We start from the raw sequence: 25412 nt of genomic DNA on the forward strand, positions 1-25412 counted from the left end.
CATAAGTGTTTCCGCTTCCTTTGTACACAGAGAAAATTCTACGTTTTTGCAGTTAATAGTTCAAATATTTTCACTCAGAACTCGAATGATGATAAAAATTGTCTATATTCTTGCTCACCAGTAAGCATCTACTGGTGCCATATTCATGGCAAAAGACATCTCCTCACATGAATGTTTATAGAAGGTAAGTAGACTTTATAGAAGTTTCATTACAGCAAACAGGTATGCTGAAATTCGGCCTCAGTAATTAACTTAAATACTCCGGGGTATGTGTACACACAGACGATGACCAGCCCGGGGTCTCCTAGACAGGAGGGATATTTCACGGCTTGACTTTTTACTCAAATACACTCAAATATACTCAAATACACTCAAATATACTCAAATACACTCAAATACACTCAAATACACATAAAATATACTCAAATACACAAAAATATACTCAAATACACAAAAATATACTCAAATACAAATGTATTTCACACACATAACCTTATTTTGTGCGTAACATGGTCGTTAATATACGATCTTGGTGATTCTTACGAACTATGATAGGCCTGGGTCGGTTGGGATATTTAGGCTTTACCGAAATTGACTTGGAATTATCGAAACGTTGGGAAATGGGACTTAAATCAGCATTTTTTTCAGAGAACAGAGCCAAATATTTGTTCTGAAATGCTCAACTGTATCATATGCAAAACATTAGGGGTTTATTTGACCGAGAAGTCGCGATTCGCGGCCCGATTGTCGTCAGAGTTGAATTACAGAAATGGCCGATAATAGACCCGAAATTGATATTTTCATAAGAGAATGGACTCAATATGGTATTCTTTGGTGTCTATAGAGGGCATATGTCAAATATCTTAGATTAATTTTCACTAGAAGTATTTTGAAATAATTGTCAAAATATCCGATATCCCATTGCCGTCAGAGTTGATTTGTCGAAATGGTCGATAACGGACCTGTAATCAATATTTTTATGATATAATAGACACAAAATAGTATTCTTTGGTATATATAGAGGTCACATGTAAAATATTTTTTATTTATTTTCTCAAGAAGTATTTAAAAATGATAATCAAAATACCCCATTCACGACCCAATTTTTGTTTACGCATTGGGCGCGAATAAAATAAAAAGGAGCAGGAAAACTGAAATCCGGATTATCTACTCACAAATGCAAAAATACTCATACTAGATAGTTATAATTAATATTTATTACAAGAATTTCAAACTGTGTTTGATTCTCTGTATAAAATTGTTGTCAAATTTGTGGTATTTTGTAAAACAATTCATTTTATTGAATTTGTTCCCCTCACAAATCCATATTTCAATCTTTGAGTAATTAATTCATTGAAAATCGAAGTCAAGGCAATGAATTAGTATTTTCCGTAATAATTTTTCGATAAACTGTTAAAAATTTTCCAGATGACTTTTTGTGCCATGCTGTCATAAAATTTCAGTTATAATTTTAAAATTAAATTACATGTAGTATGTTAATATGATAGCCAAGTTGTCAATATCCACAAAGCGAGTGTAGTCTACTGTAATCTCAATCACTGAGTGGATAGCATTACATATGAATATTACTGTAAAATACCTGTAGTATGAAGAGATATGTGACCAACATTAGAATGAATGATATCAAATTTAGATTATATCTCAAGAGCAATAGGTGGATTATTAGAATTGACTTCCAAATGAAATCAACATGTCCGTGTATCTTTAGCAGGATTTCATCATTGTTTAAAATCAGACTTAAAAAAGCATCAGAAATAATCATAAACCATCAGCTGTATAACAAGAGATTCCAGGGGATCTTGGTGTCCACCATTGAGATTGATCTCTTTTCTACTTTTCCCTTCTTTCCCCTATTACTTATTATTCATTTGATTATATTGGAAACCTACATTTGAAGTCTAAGATAGATCTTAAGAAAAACTTTTGGAAATGTATCAATAACAGATTAAACTGTTGAAACTGATGGTGGGCTGGCTGGCTTAAAGCCATTTTGTTTTCCTGATCAGACTAAAAGATAAATAGGAATTGTTGATGTACTTCCATCTGATGATGGCAAAAAATCTTTATTCCATATAGATTTTCATTTTTTGTATAAATAAATACTTAAAACATTTGACCTTTCTTTAAGTTTTAGGAAATACTACTTGTACCGAAGTGCGTTACTAGTGACAGTATGATGATTTATGGATATAATCTATTAACTAGTCCTTTAACATCAACTGATCTGATATTAGTTTTTTGGTTGCTTTTGGGTCCTTTGATCACTGTGTTAAGTCCCTGAGCATCATTCACGTATCCTAGGAACAAACAACTATTATTGGTTTTTGCTATACAGCATCCATCTCTTGATTTATTTTGAAAGATATTAATATCATGTATCTTTTGTGCAATCCTAAATCATGTTGAAGTAGGAGACCGGGTTCTGATGAGGAACGTTGGTATATGTGGCAAGCAAAAGTTGGCAGATAAATGGGCTAAGGATCCCTACATTATCCTTAGTGTGCCAAATGTTGATATGCCTGTATACAAGATCCAGAAAGAGTCGGGAAAGGGACCTATAAAAACTGTACATAGGAACCTGCTCCTCCCTTTCATGTGGTTACCCAGAACAGCGGGTGCCCAGGAACCAAGGGAGACAACCCGAAATCATCAGAATGCCGGAATAGAGTTAGTTGAGAGTTCCTCCTCAACTACTGACTCTGATAGCTCAGATGAGGATGGGAGTCAAACACCCAGATATGTTATTCCTGCTAGGAGACCCAGACGCACTGTTGCTGAGTCGCGACAGCCAGTGCAACCACATACTGTTGGTTCAGGGGATTCTCCGAAACAGGGTAATAAGGGTGTGTGTCGAAATTCCAACACTGCAGGCAGTGAAGGTCAGACACAAGACTCGATACCAGCTGTAAGGCCCAGGCGAGTCTGTAAATCTCCTAACTTGTATGGGGAATGGCTCATGGGAACCTTGGTACCGTCCAATTCTGGAGCTGAAGTCTACGTCTAGATACTCAGAGCAGTGGGAGAATTGTCGTGGTGGACAAAGTTTACTTCAAATTGTGAAATTAATATTTAATCTCTACAGCTACTTGTGTGTATTACCTTATGGTTTACCATTAAATAAGTAGAAACTGTAGCATAATTGTAATTTACATTCAATTATAAAGTAAAAGATTAATATTCACATCAGGAAAGCTTTGTTCCACATGGCAGAGGAGAAAATCTCTAAGTAGTTATGGAATATATAATTATATTACCTTGGGACACTGGCCAAGGTGATAATTTCATTTTATACAGATGTTATTTTTAGATTTTTATGTTGAATAAACTGTGCTTCATTTGAACATTGTTTGTGCATAATTGAAGAAATACCCACATATTATACTACTCGTGTGACATATACAAAAATAATAAAAATGTTTAGAGGTTTCATTCTATTTTTGGAATTTCATATTTTATATGAAAATATACATTTGAAGAATGTGTGTCCTATACTCAACTTAGGCTTGAGAAAATGCTGACCTGCTTTAGATTTCACAGGAAGGACTATAAAATATTCATTTTATCAGTTATAATCACAGTTTCTGTGCTAATGGAAATATAAATACAGTATACTATAAAACACACGTTAGCTTTTACCTTCACACAAACAGACAGAATTATTGTCAAAGATCTACATTGTCCTTCATCTTTTGATCCAAATGACCCTGACCTCTCACCCAGAGTGACCTAAATGTAGCTTTGTCTTGGTCAGGAGTTGGTCATGATCAATAAGTATGAAAGTTAAGGAACTATTGTGGATGGACAGACAAACAAACAAACAGACAGTGATTACTATAGGGCACCTGTATGGACCTGATTAAGAAAAACCATGTCATTCCTACATTAAAGGAAAATATTAAGGAATTTTTCCTATTGGGCTCAACACTAAGGGCTCCATAGGTCACAGAACAAATTATTTGAAGCCATAATTAATTTCCTTAAATTGGCGGCTTTACATGACTCAAAGACAGCTCAGACCAAAGTTGGACAAAAACCTATCACTAATTTGAAATAGAAGGAAATTTGCCCATTAGATTTGAAGAAAATTAAAATCTAAATATTTTACTGAGGATAATTGTGCTACAATATGCCATAAAAATAGATGAGACTGGACAAATGTTTTTGTTCATTCTAATAAAATCCTTGTCATTAATGCCATTAATGCCAGAGAAAATGATAAAACACATTTTGATTTAAACATATTTTATTGTTTCTTGATATATACATGGGAATTGGGCACAAGTTATCAAACTTATATTAAGCCAGCTTTCCCTATATAATTTTACATACATATTAATACATTTATTTTTACAAGATGACATATATAATTTTAAAAAAAATCATTATGACTATAGATTATCAAATAAATAAACAATTCAAGTAAACTATTCCAATAAACTATTCCGATGCCGATAGCAGAAGTTCACACTATTCACTTTTCAAAACACTCTGATCTGCTGTTTCTAAAGTTCATCACATATCCTGTGCCATGGTTAGCTCTCTCCGTTCGCTTCCTATGCCTCCTGGAAATTTGATTCTCTTTTGCCATCGGCATCGGAATAGATATGATAAGCACACATAAATTTACACAGATATAGATATAGAGAGATAAGGGGAATTAAAATCTATAGGATAAAATACATGAACAATAGTGCATCAAACACAGTCATTAGTACATGTATTGTTATATTTTGAGTATAAGTGACACTTGGACAAGGACGAACGGAAACTTTTCCTTTAATCCACGGTAATTCCGTATAATGCTGAAAGTGACTATAACCTGACAAAAAAATTTATTTCCTAAACTAAAAAAAATATTTGTGCATGAGTAAATATTTTTTGCATACATGGCATTTTATAGTTTATGTATTGAAATCTAGAGTATTTTGATTGAGTAACAATATTACATGTAATTTGATATATTTAGTAGAAAGAGACAGGCAGACTAACATCCTTAAAAAAAATAGTAATAATCAAATGTATTTGTAGGAAAGAGTCAGGCCTTAAAAAACATTAAAGAAAACCAGACTGACGTTTTCAATAGGTATGATAGGTTGTATAGGAAAAGGAGTTACCTCCCTTGCAAAGTTGTTTGTTTGGTTTTGGTTTTTATCAGGCCTTATGTCGTAATATTTACAAATTAATGATCACATTACATACAAATTGATGTTATAGAAGTGAATTTTATTTGTATTTGAGTATTTATTTTGTGTATTTGAGTGTATTTGAGTATATTTGAGTGTATTTGAGTATATTTGAGTGTATTTGAGTAAAAAGTCAAGCCCGATATTTCACGATGCAGATACAGAACTGCATCTGCCACAATACCCGTCCCGAGTTATAGAAAATATATATGGTTGTGAGTCACTGATTACAAATCTGACAATCATTAGGTTTCTAACTTCTGTAAATTTAGCAACATCAACAAAGGCAGTAGCAACACCTAGGCAACTGACCTAGATATGCCGATGAGGATACATTAAACATTTAGATAACGGTTAGCAATTTGTAAAGGATGATGATGTTTGATTTAGAAAAGGAAACCTCAAGGACACAAATATTAAATAGACACATTTTTCCAATAAGTAACATGATTTTGTAACGATCAATTTGTTTTTGTTTTGCAGACAGCAGTACAGATTATGTAATTAATTTCCAAGGACAGATATGTCGTCAACTGTTGTTGTAACACAGCTGGAAACAGAGCAGAACTATGAGTTAGAAAATGGGTGAGGCCGAGTATAATGTTTATATAAGACTGATCATAATAACTTCTGGTAGTTTGAATTTTACATATTCAATTTACTGAATTGGAGATTCAAGATTCATTATATTAATAGTATACATGATCATGATATTGTAGCGGAACTGGACTTGACGATCATCGGCGACCGGGTACAATGTAGCTCAATTGGTAGAGCATTTGGCTAGTTAGCCCGAGTTTTCTCTGGCCCGTCACCATGTCTGGTGTAGGGCCAGAGCGCACTACTATATGAAGACGTGGAATTATCCGACGCCGTTTGGTGTCGCTAAGAATTTGGTGCAAATACAATAAAATCGGGTGTGACATAACACCTACCTTACATATATGGATAAATGAGATATTTATGTACTCTAGAACGCCCATTTAGCCCCAACTAGGTGTTTTATTCCGTCCGTATAGACCATCACTTTACGCTAGTCAAAATTCCGTACTGTTGACCTTAAATTATAAGGGGTAAAATATATAAAAATAAATGTTGCATTTTTTTTTCCTTTTCGCTCCATCGTGCACTGATTAGGGTAATTAGGCTGCCCGCGACCTACATAGTTAGCAATATGGCGTCGAGTAAAGTATGAAATTTTGACTAGCGTAAAACGAGGTTCTATACGGACAGAAAAAAACACCTAGATGAGACTAAATGGGTGTTCTGGGGTAAATAAATATCTCATTTATCCATAAATCTAAGGTAGGTGTTATGTCACACCCGATTTTATTGTATTTGCACCAAATTCTTAGCGATACCAAACGGTGTCGGATAATTCCACGTTTTCATATAGTAGTGCGCTCTGGCCCTACACCAGACATGGTGACAGGGCCAGAGAAAACTCGGGCTATTGGCTAGTGTTCCTAGGTCCCGGGTTCGAATCCCCGTCTGGCTGCTACATTTTCTCCTTCTCCTGTAAAATATAATGTTACATACATTTTATTAGATTGATGAAAATCATCCTCGTAATTCATAAACATGTCAGTTTTTGTAATGTGTTTTATTCTAGTGAATTAAAGTGAATTAAGTTTGTTCTGAGTATCATCTATTCTCATTTACAGAAGTGATGAGGAAGATGAAGGAAGGGATGCAGAGTTGATTATTTACAAAGATTGCTCTAAGGGACTAGGTAAATAACATTTACTTGTAAAGATAAAAAATCTAAGAGCTTTACGATAATGTATTGAAGTTTGTAATTGCTATCAAAAGCACTAGAAATTATCAGACAGTATGTTTCAGGGATCACACTAAATTAATTTTTCGAAACTCAATATCTAAATATCCTGTAGTGTTATTGAGACATCACTGCTTTTTTTTATGACTGCTATTATTAGGAAGTAGAGTCAGGAATTCAGGTTGTGATGAGTGAAGAACTATTTGCAAGACCTTTTTTGAACAATATTTACATTGTAAGTCGAAGCATGTCCATATGTTGTACTCTTTTCCCACAGGAATTAAAATCTGTGGAGGATGTAGTGTTGATGGGCGAGAAAACAATGGCATATTTGTGAAAAGAACCTTACCTGGAGGTTTGGCAGATATAGAAGGTATTTACTAAGGATGTAATTGTTAAACAAATTTTTGTATTCAACCCATTTGACCTCCATGGCAGGACTGACTATTTCCATTCAATTCATAATGGACCAAAAGGTTACCATGGTACTACAGAATGTGTCTGAATGTTGATATTCCTTAAAGTTTACTGTTGACTTAAGTCTGTTACTATGTGTAGAGAAGACCAGACAACATCCGGAGGTAGATCTTCAACAGATTTGATGGTTTAAATATATGCATGTTTGGCAAATTAGGTATGCCTTAAAGCTTTTTCAAAACAGTGGAACAATTTAAAAAAATAATTCATAATAAAGAGCAAACAGAACAATTATTAGTTAATATAATTAGTAAAATAAATGTCCCTAAGGTATATATGTACATGTTTATATCCAACATGGTATATCATTACAGTCATCTAGCATAATTCTGCCAAGATGTGTAGATGATGATGTTGCTTACATACTATGTCATTGTAACCTGTGTACTATCTATGACGTCAACGGTAAACAATATGTGTAGTTGCCAGAGAGAGGTACTATATAAGTCCTATATTTTGAATTGTTCTATACTAATTGTTTATAAAGTTTTATGGACCAGACTCGTGTATTCCATTTAGAATCCATCCTAGGGAGACTATCGTACATACAGAACTACCTATACCGGATGCTGGATCTTGTTTGTTTTGTTTAAAATCTGTTCCTGTAAGATTTATTGATATTATCTAGTCCACTGCAATTGAAATGTTCAGTATTTCATCAATATACGATATTCTACCATGATGTAGAAGCTGTTTCTGTTTCCTGGTAGAATGTGAGAAACAAATTTTAAGCACTGCTTTGTCCTTGGAGAACAGCCATTAAAATGTTCCTGCTGGTTTTAACAGGACATCTTCAACATGGAGATCAGATACTTGAAGTGAATGGAGAAAGTCTGGAAGGTGTCACAAATGAGAGGTGAGCTTTCATTTTACATGCAATCAAGGTTTCTTTCTAATACTGTATGGTGTGTACAACAGTTTTTCATTAAACCTTAGGTATACTTATTAAAGATGCAGACTTGTTTGCTTTTTAAAGTAGATAAGTGCATAAAATGCATATATACAATTCTAAACATTTTTAAACTTTCAAACCAACTTCACACATTGGAAGAGAGAAATAATTGAAAGCATAACTACTTAATAAATAATAAAAACAATAATCTATCTAAGAAATGATTCCAGAAAGGATTTCATAATCCTATAACATATGTTATTATTGCTGACACACTAACATCAATCCCTTGTGTTGTGTACATTATAAATCTTGATCTTCAGGGCTGTATCAATATTACGGCAGGCCTCAGCTACAAATAGGGTAGAAATGATCATAACAAATGATGAGCAAGCCAGGTAAGTGAACCACAGATTCTGATATAGTCAGCACACACTGTGGCACCAGAGAAAATGGAGGAATTTATTTATATTTGTATCCGTCATTTATGGGAACTTTCTTTTTCCGTTTAATATTTATGTAAGAGTTTATCTTTCTGTCGAACAATTTTTATGACAATCTGTAATTGTAAATCTGTTTATTTTGAACTACCAATGAAATAACAGTTGATGAACACCTTTGCCTAATTTTGCTATGATATTATAGACATTTACCTCCATAAAAATCCATTTATACAAATGTAACTGTTGCAGACTTGAATTTAAAGAGATTATAGAGAAACAAAATGGCTACAGTTTCCCTAGTACACCTGTGCCGACAGATTCACACAGCAAGCACAGCTCAAGGGCTACAACTCCATCAGGATATGGTAATTTACTGAACACAATCTGTTACTTAAGTAGCCAGGGATACATTTGTGATGTTAAAAAACTTTACCAACAAGAAAATTATATTAATGCAAGTTGCTTTTTTGGTTTGTTCAATTGAACCATTAAGTCAGTGTCCTCTCTTGAAAACTGTTGTTGTAACCTAGAGTGAGTTTGGTCAGAATCCTAAATGTCTATGGTCTTATTATAGAGGGAGCAAATTCACTTTGGTTGCACTTGACTTGCATATAAAGTATAGAGAAAGAAGATGTTATGAATGTGCATGCCTAGTTGGCTATGGCTCTGTCAAAAGGTTTACTTTGGTGCAGCCACAGTCATGAGACATCACCTGCACATACCTCACCATATGGAAATTCACATATGCAATCTTATTAGATGGAAAAGCCAGGCCATAGTAAATGGTTGATGATCCAACTTGCCCTTAAAAATCATGTTAAAGTAACATGTGAAATTCAGGACATTTGTACTTAAAATTGTTTCATAGTAAAACCTTTTGTCATGTTCTGGGACATTTGTTTTATGATTAAAAAAAAACCCATAACAAATAAGACAAGGCAACATAATGTTCTTACAATTTACCACAGGGACAGACAGTTTTGGTATATCTCCAGAAGTGAATGGTGTGAGTGAGTCCAGCAACATCAGCCCCAGGAACTCATCTGGGTCCAAGATCAGCCCAAGGGGACCAGTTCAGGTAAGGGAGGTAATTCAGCTAATATATATAAGTATGACTTGACCAGAATGGGAACCAGTTCTAATGTACTGCCAGAGGGGACTAGGATGCATCTCATCCCTCCATGTTTTTAACCTTACTGTTATTCTAGTTTTTCTGTTGCTTATTATGAACACATTTTACTATGTTACAATGTTTTCAGATGGTAGAGTCTTCTGTTATAGAATTGTTATTTTGCTTTAAGCTTTGACTTCTATTTTGGTCAAGGACATAAACATGGCACATATCCACCTACCTTTATATAGGATACTGTGACATTTTGTTCCCTCTGACATTATATGTACATTTTCTGTGCAACTGAAACATCAAACCTTGGTATATTGATACAGCCTGTTGTACATCATTGATGAATACTGGTAATCTACCATTCGTAAAAGAACTTATTGACAGTGTGTCAATAGCACATTAAAAAATCGTAGACTAAACCTTTCATTTAATTTATCACACATATTATAGTGAGGGTTTGTTTGGTTGTAAATAACATGATTCTCTCAAACGTAAGAACACCAGACTTTCTAATTCTAATTTTTTATCCGTATCTTAAGATATATATATGAAGTAGTGTTGTGTGCCGAAGTAGGACTGACTTTTCCTTGCCTAAATACATGTGATCATGTTTCTACCAGAGATTGAGTGACCGAGGCCATGACATGGTGCTGACAAATGGTGTGGCTCCAGCACAACCCAATGGTTTACCAAAAGCTGTTGCTAGAAAAATGGTTCCTAACATGGCCTCAACGCCACAGGTGAAAGGTCAGTAGAAATTTAGTTTTAATTTTAGTTTTGTTGAAAGTGTATATAATCACTTAATCACTTTTGAAAAAAATATGAATTGTTGTATTGTTTATTGATACAAATAAATGATTATTTCTAGGGATGACTGGCAATGTTGAGTTATCTTCTCTGTTTGGTACGGAGGAGCCCTCTCCTGTACAAGGAACGAGTGCCTTCACCATGCCTGGATCACAGACTGACGCAGGAAACTCTATCTTAATTCTCACGCTGGAAACCATCATGCGATGTCCATGTCTCAGTCTCGTAAACTATCCTTGGATCCCCACGTCAGATTAAAGATAGAGAAACTAGAAGTGGTGAGACTTTCTATTAAAACTTTCTACCGGTTGTCCGGCTTTAAAAGTTTTGTAAGTCCCTAATGTAATGTTGTGAGGTATGGGGAACTCTCTTTATGCTACATATCGTCAGACAAAACCACAAACGTCTTTCCTGTTCCAAGTCTTTATATGAATCCTCAAAATGTATCTCACAAACGAAAAGAATTACAACAAAGGGGAATAACTCATATACATATGGAGTTAGATTATCTCCCTTAGACTGTACAATTATGTGATCTCGTAACACCCATACAACCTACATAAACAACACTAAAGTAATGATGCCAAATTTGAAGTGCTATCATACTGGAATATCAGCTTTTCACTTAGAAGGGCACTGGCATAAGCAGTAAGATAAGAGCGGATTTTGAACTATAGTTAGCCTAAGTGTTTCAATAGGTTCAACACTTATAGTAGGGTGGTCTGTTGGCACGGTGGTAACACTCACTTTTCACCTAGGTGACTGGGGTTTGATTCACCAATTGGTCATGAAAAGATATTTGAGTCATCTGCCGCACCAAGTGATTAAGTTGATAATTTGTTTCACTTGTTTCACCATTTGTTGTAAAATAAATTATAAACTTTATTATTATAATCTTTATTTCTTCCAGAATGAAGATTATTTAACAGAACTCAAGTAAATTACATGAACATAGCTATTTTACAAGTGAAAGGAATTTAATGATTATTCATAACAAAATGGTTCACCCCCCCTCCCCTCCCCCCTCCCTCCAAAAAAAAATCACTCTTACAAAATAAAGTTGAACACTATCATCAGTAGAAGTCATTATCAGAATATTATGTAAGTTATGACTTTCATCAGTGTAGAAAATTTGTGTTACAGGCACTGAGGTATCTAGGTTTGGATCCCACACAGGAACAACAGCAGCTGATGAGGGAACAACTAAACATTGATGTTTCAGGCACTGTCAACTATGGAGGTATGTTGATTATATAACATTCTTACCTGAGGCACTGTCAGCTATGGAGGTATGTTGATTATATAACATTGTTACCTGAGGCACTGTCAACTATGGAGGTATGTTGATTATATAACATTGTTACCTGAGGCTCTGATCAACTATGGAGGTATGTTGATTATATAACATTGTTACCTGAGGCACTGTCAGCTATGGAGGTATGTTGATTATGTAACATTGTTACCTGAGGCTCTGTCAGCTATGGAGGTATGTTGATTATATAACATTGTTACCTCAGGCACTGTCAGCTATGGAGGTATGTTGATTATATAACATTGTTACCTGAGGCACTGTCAACTATAGAGGTATGTTGATTATGTAACATTGTTACCTGAGGCTCTGATCAGCTATGGAGGTATGTTGATTATATAACATTGTTACCTGAGGCACTGTCAACTATGGAGGTATGTTGATTATATAACATTGTTACCTCAGGCACTGTCAGCTATGGAGGTATGTTGATTATGTAACATTGTTACCTCAGGCTCTGATCAGCTATAGAGGTATGTTGATAATGTAACATTGTTACCTGAGGCACTGTCAACTATAGAGGTATGTTGATTATATAACATTGTTACCTGAGGCTCTGATCAACTATGGAGGTATGTTGATTATATAACATTGTTACCTCAGGCACTGTCAGCTATGGAGGTATGTTGATTATATAACATTGTTACCTGAGGCACTGTCAGCTATGGAAGTATGTTGATTATATAACATTGTTACCTGAGGCACTGTCAGCTATGGAGGTATGTTGATTATATAACATTGTTACCTCAGGCACTGTCAGCTATGGAGGTATGTTGATTATGTAACATTGTTACCTCAGGCACTGTCAGCTATGGAGGTATGTTGATTATATAACATTGTTACCTCAGGCACTGTCAGCTATGGAGGTATGTTGATTATGTAACATTGTTACCTCAGGCACTGTCAGCTATGGAGGTATGTTGATTATATAACATTGTTACCTGAGGCTCTGATCAGCTATGGAGGTATGTTGATTATGTAACATTGTTACCTGAGGCACTGTCAGCTATGGAGGTATGTTGATTATATAACATTGTTACCTGAGGCACTGTCAGCTATGGAGGTATGTTGATTATATAACATTGTTACCTGAGGCTCTGATCAACTATGGAGGTATGTTGATTATATAACATTGTTACCTGAGGCACTGTCAGCTATGGAGGTATGTTGATTATATAACATTGTTACCTCAGGCTCTGATCAGCTATGGAGGTATGTTGATTATGTAACATTGTTACCTGAGGCTCTGATCAGCTATGGAGGTATGTTGATTATATAACATTGTTACCTGAGGCTCTGATCAACTATGGAGGTATGTTGATTATATAACATTGTTACCTCAGGCACTGTCAACTATGGAGGTATGTTGATTATATAACATTGTTACCTGAGGCACTGTCCGCTATGGAGGTATGTTGATTATATAACATTGTTACCTCAGGCACTGTCCGCTATGGAGGTATGTTGATTATATAACATTGTTACCTGAGGCTCTGATCAACTATGGAGGTATGTTGATTATATAACATTGTTACCTGAGGCACTGTCAGCTATGGAGGTATGTTGATTATATAACATTGTTACCTGAGGCACTGTCAGCTATGGAGGTATGTTGATTATATAACATTGTTACCTGAGGCTCTGATCAACTATGGAGGTATGTTGATTATATAACATTGTTACCTGAGGCACTGTCAGCTATGGAGGTATGTTGATTATATAACATTGTTACCTCAGGCACGGTCAGCTATGGAGGTATGTTGATTATATAACATTGTTACCTGAGGCACTGTCAGCTATGGAGGTATGTTGATTATATAACATTGTTACCTCAGGCTCTGATCAGCTATAGAGATATGTAAATAACACTAAAATATCTCCTTATCACATATAACAATGTTTCTGGGTGAGTCTAGTGTACTATGATATTCCTAATGTGACATATGAGTCCCATGTCTCCATAATTTGTTTATCTGGTACCAAATATATGCCTCAAATTTGTCAAGGGTTTTAGTATATCATATATAAAAATAGAGTCTAGTGTATTATGATGTTCCTAATGTGGCATATGGGTCCCTGGTACCAAATATATGCCTAAAATTTGTCCAGGGTTTCAGTTTATAGAAAAATAGGCTACAGCTGCTACTGTAAAGAATATGTACTGATTATTCACAGATAAACATGTTCTAAAATAGACTGAGATGATTAACCAGATATATAATGGTAAAAATTGACTAAAACATTTGTTTTTTTGGGTTTTTTTTTTTTAAAGATTTTGTGGTGGTAGCCAGGAACTTGTTCCGTGCCGAGTTGGAAGAGAAGAATATTGGTGCTGGAGTGATGCTGTTTGCTGCCAGTGACATCACTAATATCTTAGAACCACCAGCATTTAACCCAGAGGTATCAGTTTACATTATAACCAGTGTATATACACTAAAACCTGTATACATTTTCATATTAGTACAAGTTACATATTTCTCTGTGCTGTTTTGATGAGTGTGGTGTATGTTACCTGTGATGTGTCACTTTCGCCAGAAAAACAGGTGGTATATTATAAACCTGTACTCTCAGACACATAACAGTTAAAACAATAGACATGACTTCTGGCCCAGTGTCTATAGCCAGTTCAGCTATAACATATGATTAACTTGAACATTTTTAAATAGATGGTGTTGTAACCGATCTGGGAGTCTGAATACTTTCATACACTTAGCATTCATTGTGCTGAATTACTTTCCAGTTGAGCATCATAACAGATTTTGGTGAAAACAACAATGAGGATCTGATAAGTCTTCAACAGGAAAGAAATGAGCTCCGAGAAGAAGTAAAAAGATTGAAGGTAATAGGCTTATATCAGAGGTAATGGATTCGGGATCAAGAGGAACAATTTGTCCATATCAGCAAAGATTTTGTTAAATTTGGTATTTGCTTTACAAGTGTTAGCAATGATTTCCAGCAGCTGTAGTTTTCTGATACATTTGTGTATACATAAATTTTAATTTCAAATGCAATCTTTTCATTTTCACACTCAATATTTTTTATTTCTTTTAACTAGTCAAGATGAATTTCCTGTAAAACATGGCCAACATTTAACCTTTTTTACAGGCACTGTTACAAGAAAAGGAATCCTCCTGCTTCAGGGCAGAAGAGGATTTACAGAGCATCAGAAAGGTAAGACGTATGTCTCTGTACAGTGAAATAATCTACATCAGAAAGGTAAGATGTATGTCTCTGTACAGTGAAATAATCTAGTTATTATTACCTGGTAGTCACATTAAAAAATCTGTAATTATGCTACAGTTTGTAAGAGAAATACTCTGTATTGACTTTCCTTATTTATTACAGAGAGCACAAGGAGCCATAGAGGAGACCAAGTCCCTTAAGACCAAGGTCCAGCTAGCAGAACAGGCCCAGCGGGCAGCTCGAAGTATGGAACAGGACTATGAGGAGGTTGTACAGCTTCTGGAGAGCGAGATTGCCAAACTCAAGGCTAACATCAAAGGTCAACATGTAAGTCATCCAGGACATTGTGAAGGATGATTATATATTCTGTCCACTTTTGAGCACATCTGATACTTTAACTTATTTTTTTTTAAATTATCACTTTCAGGACCAGAGCCCTTCTATGCAGCAGAAGCTAGCAGTGTTAAACTGTCAGTTGAAAAAGTCTGAAGCTGGAAAGAAAGCTTACGAGGTCTCTACAGAAAAACTTCTTCAGTTTGCAGAGGTTTGTGTAAATGTTTTTGGCATACATGGTCATGTGTCTACATCTCTGATAGTTAAGTGACATATTAAATCATTATGATGATTTATTAACACATTTAATCACTTACTGTTTGATTTATTAAATTTCAGGATTTGATACAGTACTGATGTCTTATAATGTTGAGTTGTGTAAAATTTATAACGTTTTCATTCGGCATAATGCACAAAACTAATACATATTTATATCATCCTAATGGCTTGTAACCTTCACTTTGTGAAAGAGGTATATCATACTGTGTTTACACTTGTTAGTGAATGCATTTGTGAGTCTAACTATAGCACAAAGCTTGGGTTCACGATATCTCATGAACTGTGTACTGAATAGATTTAGTTCATATGCATATCCTATCCAGTCTATGTATGATTAGATTTTGGTGGTCATCAGTTAATGGTAAAGGTCAACAGTATTTGAGCATTGTTGAAGGGTCAAGGTTAAAAGGTCAATGAGCATTTAATGCTCATTGACCTTTTAACCTTGACCCTTCAATAATGCCATTATTGAAGGGTCAAGGTTAAAAGGTCAAAGGTCACTTTGCTATTGTAATGATTAGAGGTACTGGAGTAACTTTTAATAGTCACACATGCCTTGTACTGGTGATGTTGGATATATCGTAGTGAGCCCCACTCACTTTGCTTTTATTTATCCAACTGAAATGTTATTCCATCGTCATTTCAGCATGTCCACGAGACTATAACAGCCCAGGGCAACTCTCTTGGAACTAAGTAAGTCACACTTGATCAGCAATTGACAAAATCTTGTTGCAGAAGATATTTTAACAACTTTATTTATTGAACTTTGGTTATTAAATTTCTCATTACTGGGAAAAATAAATACTGGTAGAAAAGAACATTTAGTATATCAATTCAATCATATACAGGTACATCGTACATGATTGTGGAGATATTATTCTGTTCCTTCCCGGTAAACAAACATGTTCTCAGTATCAGTTACCTGTATGAAATGTAACAACTTTTATGGTGTGTCATAATTGCGGCAAGAAAAAGGTCAAAGCAGGTTTAGCTTAAATTATTCAATATTCTATATATACACCGTAGGTCACAAGGGGAAAATGCCAGAGGAAATAGGCCACCTGGCTATCTGGGGAAACACAAAAAGGCCACCCCCAAAACTTTGGCTGCTGAGGCTAAGGAGGTGGTCCAGGCAGTTCGGGCTATCATAGAGTCAGAGCGTAAGTACCAATTGATTAAAATGTATACTTATCATTTGTCTATATCGTGTATTCTACTTTCTCAAGGAACAACTTTTGATGATTTCTTGGTCTACAGTTTCTTATATTCACCAATCATAAACTTAAATGACCTTAGCTGTTGATAGGATATTAAACAATATAAAAGCAAATTACTGATCATATCTCATAGAAATTTGTTTTTAATGAAGAAAATTGCTCAATGATTTTTGGTGCATTTCTTTATTTGGGTAGATGTTTGTGTATATAACTTGTTGGTTATAACAGAATTTTTCAGACAAAACACTTGTTGTCTTTATTTGTGTTTTCTCGGATGGTTAAGTGAGGTATGTCTTGTAACATTTTGGGAAATAAAAGTGTGATAGACACTTAGACAGTATTAAGTTAACATCTCACTGTGATGGGCATCAAATTTGTGGGCATTAGCCTGTAAAATGATCCTAACACTGATCAAACATTCAATTTAAAAGCAAGTAATGATAGGCAGTCAGTAGTAAATGTTTCACTAATGGATCTATACGATGGACCACCATTTAATTCACCTTTAAATTGAACTTCCTGTCAAGCGATTGTACAACTATCAGGTTATTGTATGTGTTAAATCTTCTGTAATTTCTGTATCACCGTATAACATTGTGTTACAGCTTTACCTTACGGTTGGGAAGAAGCATACACTGCAGATGGCATGAAGTACTACATCAAGTAAGTCTTTAAAATAAACAAGGTCTACTAGTTTAGATCCCAATCAACTTCATATACAGGTGTCATTGTAAATTCATGAGTTTGTCCTCAACATTGTTCTTGTTTAGAGAAATTTTATTCAGAGTCAGAATTGCTCATATATCTAGAGCAAAATTTGTATTAACTGCTCATGCTAGTGAGAAAAATACCCTTAAAGTCATAAAGAAAGGTTATTATTGGTGTACTCGTCTGACTGTATGAACTGAGTGATAACTTAAAGTCATTATAAAGAAGGGTTGGTCATTCCTGTATACATTGACATATGTACTACTTAGATTGTATAGAATGAGTGATATCTTAGTATATATTGTCTGTTGTGTATATATCTGAGTGCCAGTACATATGGTCTGTTGTGTATATATCTGGGTGCCAGTACATATTGTCTGTTGTGTATATATCTGGGTGCCAGTATATATTGTCTGTTGTGTATATATCTCGGTACCAGTAGATATTGTCTGTTGTGTATATATCTCGGTCCCAGTACATATTTTCTGTTGTGTATATATCTCGGTGCCAGTATATATTGTCTGTTGTGTATATATCTCGGTGCCAGTACATATTGTCTGTTGTGTATATATCTCGGTCCCAGTATATATTGTCTGTTGTGTATATATCTGGGTGCCAGTATATATTGTCTGTTGTGTATATCTGGGTGCCAGTACATATTGTCTGTTGTGTATATATCTGGGTGCCAGTACATATTGTCTGTTGTGTATATATCTGGGTGCCAGTACATATTGTCTGTCGTGTATATATCTCGGTGCCAGTATATATTGTCTGTTGTGTATATATCTGGGTGCCAGTACATATTTTCTGTTGTGTATATATCTCGGTGTCTATTTAGTTACCTTTATAGTTTCCACCTGTATATTTTCAGTCATATTACACAATTAACTACATGGTCACATCCGAAGTCTGGAGTACAGCAACTGGACCCAATACAGGGAACTAAGGCCAGACAGAAGGCGTCAGAACCTCCTAAACAGTCGTAGTGTCATGGAAACTCTCAAAATTTTGTATCCAAAGACTGCGGAACCACCCAGCTGTCATCAGCCATGGCATTCGGAACTACCCAGCTGTCATCAGCCATGACATTCAAGTCTCTGAATGACCTGGAATCTCCCAAAATTTGATTTGTGTCCTGGAGAAGGTGCTGGCCTTACATTTATCAATGTCCGGTAAAATCCTGTGTATACTGTACCTTTATTATTACCTACATTTATACATTACCAGGTATAAACTTGATATTTATATCTTTCCTCTAAGTCAACTATAACCTTTTGACCTCTAAATGCCATTATCATTTACCTGCAATTATATGTTTGCATAAAATGTATAAGTCTATTGTAGTGACCAGAACCAAAGAGATCATTGTAATTCTACTAATTATTATATACAGGACATTTCTAAGGAACTGTTTAATGGTGCCTATACACAAGCTGGCAGAAAGGGATGTTAGCTGTCACATTGATCAGTCTACTGTATGACATTATTGTGTTTTACAAGGATTTAATTCAGACTTACATTTATCAGTATTAATCATCAAATTAATTGTCTTCCCATTGGTTTTCCCTTTTTATGTATTTTCGTGGTAATCTGTATTTGAAGTTTACTTGTAAGGGGTAAGTCTTAGGAAAGCCAATTGTTCTGACTTCATATTTTATTATGAATTTCTGCATTGTCCTCATTCATAATCATCGAAGAAAGAATCTGAATTATGCCATTTTTTGTGAAAATATATTCTGATCTGACTGTAAGTTGATCTGACAAATCATAGTTTAAACCAATGCATTGGTGTTGATGGTTAATGTGAATGGGGTACTGACTATAAGGTTGTCAGAGGTTTTACTCTCGTTATCAGTGTAAAAGTTTACATTGTTACAACCTGTAACAGGTTCAACATAAAGGTATTGGTTGTGTTGAACACCTGATTCTCAATGGTGAGTTCGGATTTAGGAGATATAGATATATACATATACCTACCTGTATGGTTATGTGTGCTGTGAGGTTGTCATATATGTGTGCAAGTTCTGTGATAAAAAGGCTAGTGATTTCACTTTATTTATATAAACAAGTCCAATATATTGAAGCATATATTTTGTATTAATCAAAATCTTAATATGGTCACTTTTTAATTTTCAGTGAATATATATGGTTTTAGCTGTATTATTTTAGAACAAGTCATTTTGCATGGTCAGCTAATAGTGATGGATTTGATATAATTTTATTGGATTTTGACACAGAATTCACAATTATCAATTTGTAACAAGCCTCTTGCAGGTGTGGTAGCTTTGCCTAAATGTTGTTTCCCTCATAAATCAATGTTTGTCAAATTGACTGTTTTGTACAATTTACTCCCAAAATGTGCTTTTTGTTAATAACGTCTTGTTTTGAAAAGCTTGATGACAGTGTTGTTTTTTTATATAAATTTAGTAACAGTGTTTCTTACAGAAAATTTAATGTAGTTTCGTATAAACAGCTGGTGCTCCATTGTCAAGTTGGGGATTTTACAGGACAACTTGGTCTTTCTCTCACTCTTATTTGTCCCTGTATTCAAGCCCACTTGTAATCCACCCTCACTAGCTTTCAATAAAAGGGATTTGGGTGTGAATTTTAAAAGGATCATCACATTTATTTTATTTCTCCTTTTTTATGCCTATTGTAAATAGGTGATACAGTTCTGCATTGCATCATTATAATTTGATTTTTTCCCTCATAAATCAAACAATGTTTAGAAAGTAGCAGCCAGAAGTGTTAGCAAATATATAATCTAAAAACTTATAGATGTAGATAAATGTATTTGTGCACAGGACACTTTCCATCCATCAGTCACAGAATCAGATGGACACCAGTGGAGTCTTTTCACTCCAGACAGTCCAGAAATGTATGAATTATCAAATTTAGGATTCAACTCCAAACTATGTTTTTCTAACATTGGATCAGAAAATTGATGAATTTTCACTCCATACCTCATCTTTGATTTTCTATTAATTTAATTGTTAATGAAAGTATTTCAGTTACCGGTAATATATTTCCATTTGTGAAACAAAAACAAATTGAAAAAATAAAAAAACCTCTATGACAATGTTTTCATTAAGTTGATGTCAGTAACTTATTATGTGCAGTTTATTTTTTATTGGAATAATAATATACATATACTGGATATCGTAACTTTAGATTTCACTGTCATGATAATACATTTTTATTGATGTAGATCTGATTTGAGTACTGCAATGTAGTAATTATTTTTTTTATGATACAAATATTTATTCCCCCAGCAGGAAAAATATATGTGTATACAACTATGGCAAAGTAATAATTGTATACACACATCCTTAATTGGTAGGAGTTGCCAGGGTTGGGAAGCCCTGGGTTCATCTCCCCTGTCCTTGTACAGGAGGGCTCTCACACAGCATTTATAGATAACTGCAACAAAAACAGGAACAAAATGCTAGCACAACTCTATTTAATAGAGACATAATTATTTTTATTGCGATTAACTTGTTTGGGATCAATGACAACCATTATGTTTTTTTTAATTCAAATATTCTCATGTTTTATTTGGATAATAAATACTAAATATATTAAATAATGCTGATGTAGCTATCTTTCCATTTGGAAAGTGAAGGTAAACAGATCAATCCTGTAGGTAACTTATGGATAAAATGTTTACCATCCCTAGTTCATTCTGTCCTTAGTGTCATATTGATCAGTTAGATACTGATGATGCGGGTAGAGAGCGATTATTTTGTGTTCATAACTGTACTATAAACTTTTACACTCTTTTTATACAAATTGAGTTTCTTTCTCAAGTATTATTCCTGAAATCCTTTGTTCTATTGAATAGAAAATCCACAACTTTTACAGCCTTGTATGTTAACTACGTCAGTAACTTACATCTGTTCAAATCCTTGAGTGTTATACAATCTTGATGATTATCAAGGCCAGTATTATTGCCTACTGTGTGTTGGCCATGTGTAAAAGTTCTGACTAGTAGTTCAGTCCCTGGTTGTCGTCCTGTCTCTCTAAGTGTCAAAACACATATATAGATATTGTTCTGATCATGTCTCCTTTAGTGTCAGTATGAACACATCATTAGTTTACCATGGATTAGATATGGCAAAGTCTACATTTTTGTTTTCCATGGATCAGAGGTAGTTTAATATTTTTCATTCATTTAGTAAACAGCATAAGTGTTATGTGGTGAAATCAGTACATTTGATATGTAGTGATCTTAAATGGCCATAGTTGTCGAATGCAATTAGTTGTTCAGTCATAAAGACACCAATATTTAAATGTCTCTTTATACATACATTACTGGTCTATATATGTAGTACATAATTAATTAGTACACTATATAACTTCGAGGGATTTATATAATTTACTTCATTACATGTCTAATCACTTGTTAAAAGGGAAACAATACCTACTAAGTAATACAATATATACAATCTATTATCATTAATAAGTGTTCTGATCATTGGTGGATGTTTTCTCTTTTGGATTATTTTATGTATATATATCTATGTCATCATGACTGTATCTGTGTTAGATTAAGTCATATTCCATTAAAGTGTAGAAGTTATTCTATAATCATTATCTGATAAAATATTTGTTGTGTTGCTGTCAGAGCCATATTTTGCCATTGTAACATAGGTATTCAGATTCAACATTGCCTGCAATTGTGTGGCAATATATTGATATAGAATACTTGATGTCAATCCAATATGATATTATTACACACTGAATACAGCTATTCAGGATACATTTGTGTTTGATTTACGACTGTTTTCTCTGAAATATGTCAGTAGAATGTTGTGGTGATATTCACCACAATTCATTTAACATTGTGGCAGTTTATACATCTATCAAAGTGCTAGTAACGTTCATAGTTAATTGAAAATGGCCTCACATCCAATTTGATTTTTCATGTTCAAATGAAGAATCTGCTAATGAACCATATTGTTGGTATCAATTTCTTTTAGCTATTGTCATGTCTTGAGTGTCGAATTAGGTTGCACTCTTCCATTTGGATGTTTTAGATTGGTACACCTGCAATCCTTTGCACACCTGAAATCAACGTAGGTATAAGCTTGTCTTGATGGGGCAAATCAAGGTGCGGCATGATTTATCCATCAGTTAATATTTTCATGTCCAATGCATAATACTTCAATCACATTAGTTATTAGGATGTGTCGGAACCTAAACAGTTATTAGGATGTGTCGGAACCTAAACAGTTATTAGGATGTGTCGGAACCTAAACAGTTATTAGGATGTCGGAACCTAAACAGTTATTAGGATGTGTCGGAACCTAAACAGTTATTAGGATGTGTCGGAACCTAAACAGTTATTAGGATGTGTCGAAACCTAAACAGTTATTAGGATGTGTTAGAACCTAAACAGTTATTAGGATGTCGGAACCTAAACAGTTATTAGGATGTGTCGGAACCTAAACAGTTATTAGGATGTCGGAACCTAAACAGTTATTAGGATGTGTCGGAACCTAAACAGTTATTAGGATGTGTTAGAACCTAAACAGTTATTAGGATGTCGGAACCTAAACAGTTATTAGGATGTGTTAGAACCTGATCAGTTATTAGGATGTGTTAGAACCTAAACAGTTATTAGGATGTGTCAGAACCTAAATAGTTATAAGGATGTATTGGAACCTTTGCTTTACGATAAGATTCATGAAATGAACTGAAAGCACATTTAAAATTTTCAGAGCATAAGTAACAATATTTTGTAGACAATATCAATCAGCGATGTTCTATTGATTATCTTCAAGGAAATCACTTTAAGGTTACAAATTGAGATCAAAAATTGAAGTCGGACTTTAAATTTGTCTTCAACTTTTTTTACATGTCACCCTGGCAAAATATGAGCTCCTTCCTACAGACTAGGGAGCATGTCTGTCTAGTTCATTCATTATAGTGTCAGCCAACCCGAAGTTCCAGGGTTGATACCTTACAGTGACATTGATAAAATGTTTCTGTTATATTAGTGTTTGGGTGGTACCTACATCATTGGTAAAACGTCAGACTTCCCAGTTTAAATCTCTAACGAAACTCTTGGTAGGTATTGACAGGTATAATTGGTACACTATATATACTAAGCAGTAGTAAAAAGTAGTCTAATAATAGGAACTAACCACAGTGATTTATCAACATCATATCAATCGTAGAACTCCAAATTTTAAACTCTCAAAGTTAAGCTCAAAGGTGAACTTTTAAATTGATGGTTTATGCATATTTACAGGGGTGTTGTATTAAACCTCATGGCTTACACATGTATCATATTCCATTAATGAAGAGAAGACCAATTATCAACATAGATATTGTATGAGTTATAGAATATATAACTGTATATGAATGTAGCAGGATTGTTTTCTTTTTCATAATCAATACTCAGATGTATATTGTAATATTGGATAGGTACATCTATTCATAACTTATGTAGTCTTGTGCAAAATAATGTCTTCCTTATAGCTTATATGATTTTTGATGGACTGGGTAAACCAGAAAAAAAGAGCCTCTGTTTCCAAGTGTATTAGATGGATCGATAGTGTATTAGATGGATCGCGATTGGATCACAGGTTTCCATATGGTGGTTTTGTAGGTTTCATTTAGCTTTAGGAATCGCATTAATATCCATTATGTAGGGATCAAAGTCTGCACAAGGCAAAACAGTTTAAAATTTCAACATTTATATATTTTGTAATTTTACATACAAGTACATCAAGTGATAATGTTCTGATTTTCTGCATTTCATTACCTTGGTGTTAACTATTCCACAAATGCATTGCTGGTAATTGTACCTATAATATATATCTGTTACATATACCCGCAGCTAGAAGTTAAATGTATTACTGCTATTAAATGTAGCTTGAATTGATTTTGGTCCAAACTTTCTACTTTCTAGAGCTTAAATAAAAAACTTTTTTTTGTTTAATTTCAAATATTGCATTAATCAGAAATATTTAAAGCTTAGGATATCCATATTTATTTGATAGCTATGTCTCTAATGAATAATTTAGCAAACTGAGGAAAAATATAACATTTTCTTTGTTACTAGACTAAGTAAACTAAGTTTACTGATAAGATAACTATTAAACTGTTTTTTATGAAATTATATTTGTTTATCATAATTTATGGAATGAAGTTTTTGATGATTTATTACAGTGCATAACACAAAATTGTTTCAAACAGTACATTTTATGTGGGAGTAAATCTATGACCCAGATTTTTTTTCAGATGCTATATTTTTTATACAAGTCTGGTTGTGCAAAAATAAGAACAAGACTCTTGTCCTAGAAACATTTTGTTTTTCGAAACCTTCGAAAGTTTTCCTGTTAAATATTTACTTTTCTAATACTAACTTGAACTATATCTTCCCGTCCGTAGCTACGCAGGTTGTAATCAGTAAAAGCAGATGAAGAGCAATAAAGTACTTTTGTATGTATATTCATTGTTTTGTTATTTTTTACAGACTGCTAGCATAGCAACTGCTAACTCAATCAGCCTACACTGAAGTCTTGAGTATAGCTTCATCCACAGAAGGGTGAATAATTTAATGACAACAAGAGGCCCATGAGCCTTAAAAACTTTGTAACAACAAGTTGTAACAACCAACAACGAATTTTGAAATATTACTGACCCTTTTTGA

At 34.2% G+C, this 25412-nt stretch overlaps 1 protein-coding gene across 1 annotated transcript; it reads left to right on the plus strand.

The window, feature by feature from the left end:
- The first annotated feature begins 15 nt into the window (after positions 1 to 15).
- Positions 16 to 25210, plus strand: LOC117328947 (syntaxin-binding protein 4-like). Its single transcript, XM_033886579.1, is given in 21 exon segments — positions 16 to 184; positions 5688 to 5789; positions 6869 to 6936; positions 7259 to 7354; positions 8245 to 8314; positions 8674 to 8748; positions 9043 to 9158; positions 9762 to 9871; positions 10537 to 10663; positions 10785 to 10933; positions 10936 to 11001; positions 11867 to 11963; positions 14305 to 14432; positions 14773 to 14871; positions 15138 to 15203; positions 15378 to 15542; positions 15643 to 15759; positions 16474 to 16520; positions 16854 to 16987; positions 17650 to 17707; positions 18624 to 25210. Coding segments are annotated over 20 exon segments (1965 nt in total). The 5' UTR covers positions 16 to 184; positions 5688 to 5727; the 3' UTR covers positions 18739 to 25210.
- Positions 25211 to 25412: the final 202 nt, after the last annotated feature.

This window comes from Pecten maximus, chromosome 6 (genome assembly GCF_902652985.1).
Source record: "Pecten maximus chromosome 6, xPecMax1.1, whole genome shotgun sequence".
NCBI classification, from domain to species: domain Eukaryota; kingdom Metazoa; phylum Mollusca; class Bivalvia; order Pectinida; family Pectinidae; genus Pecten; species Pecten maximus.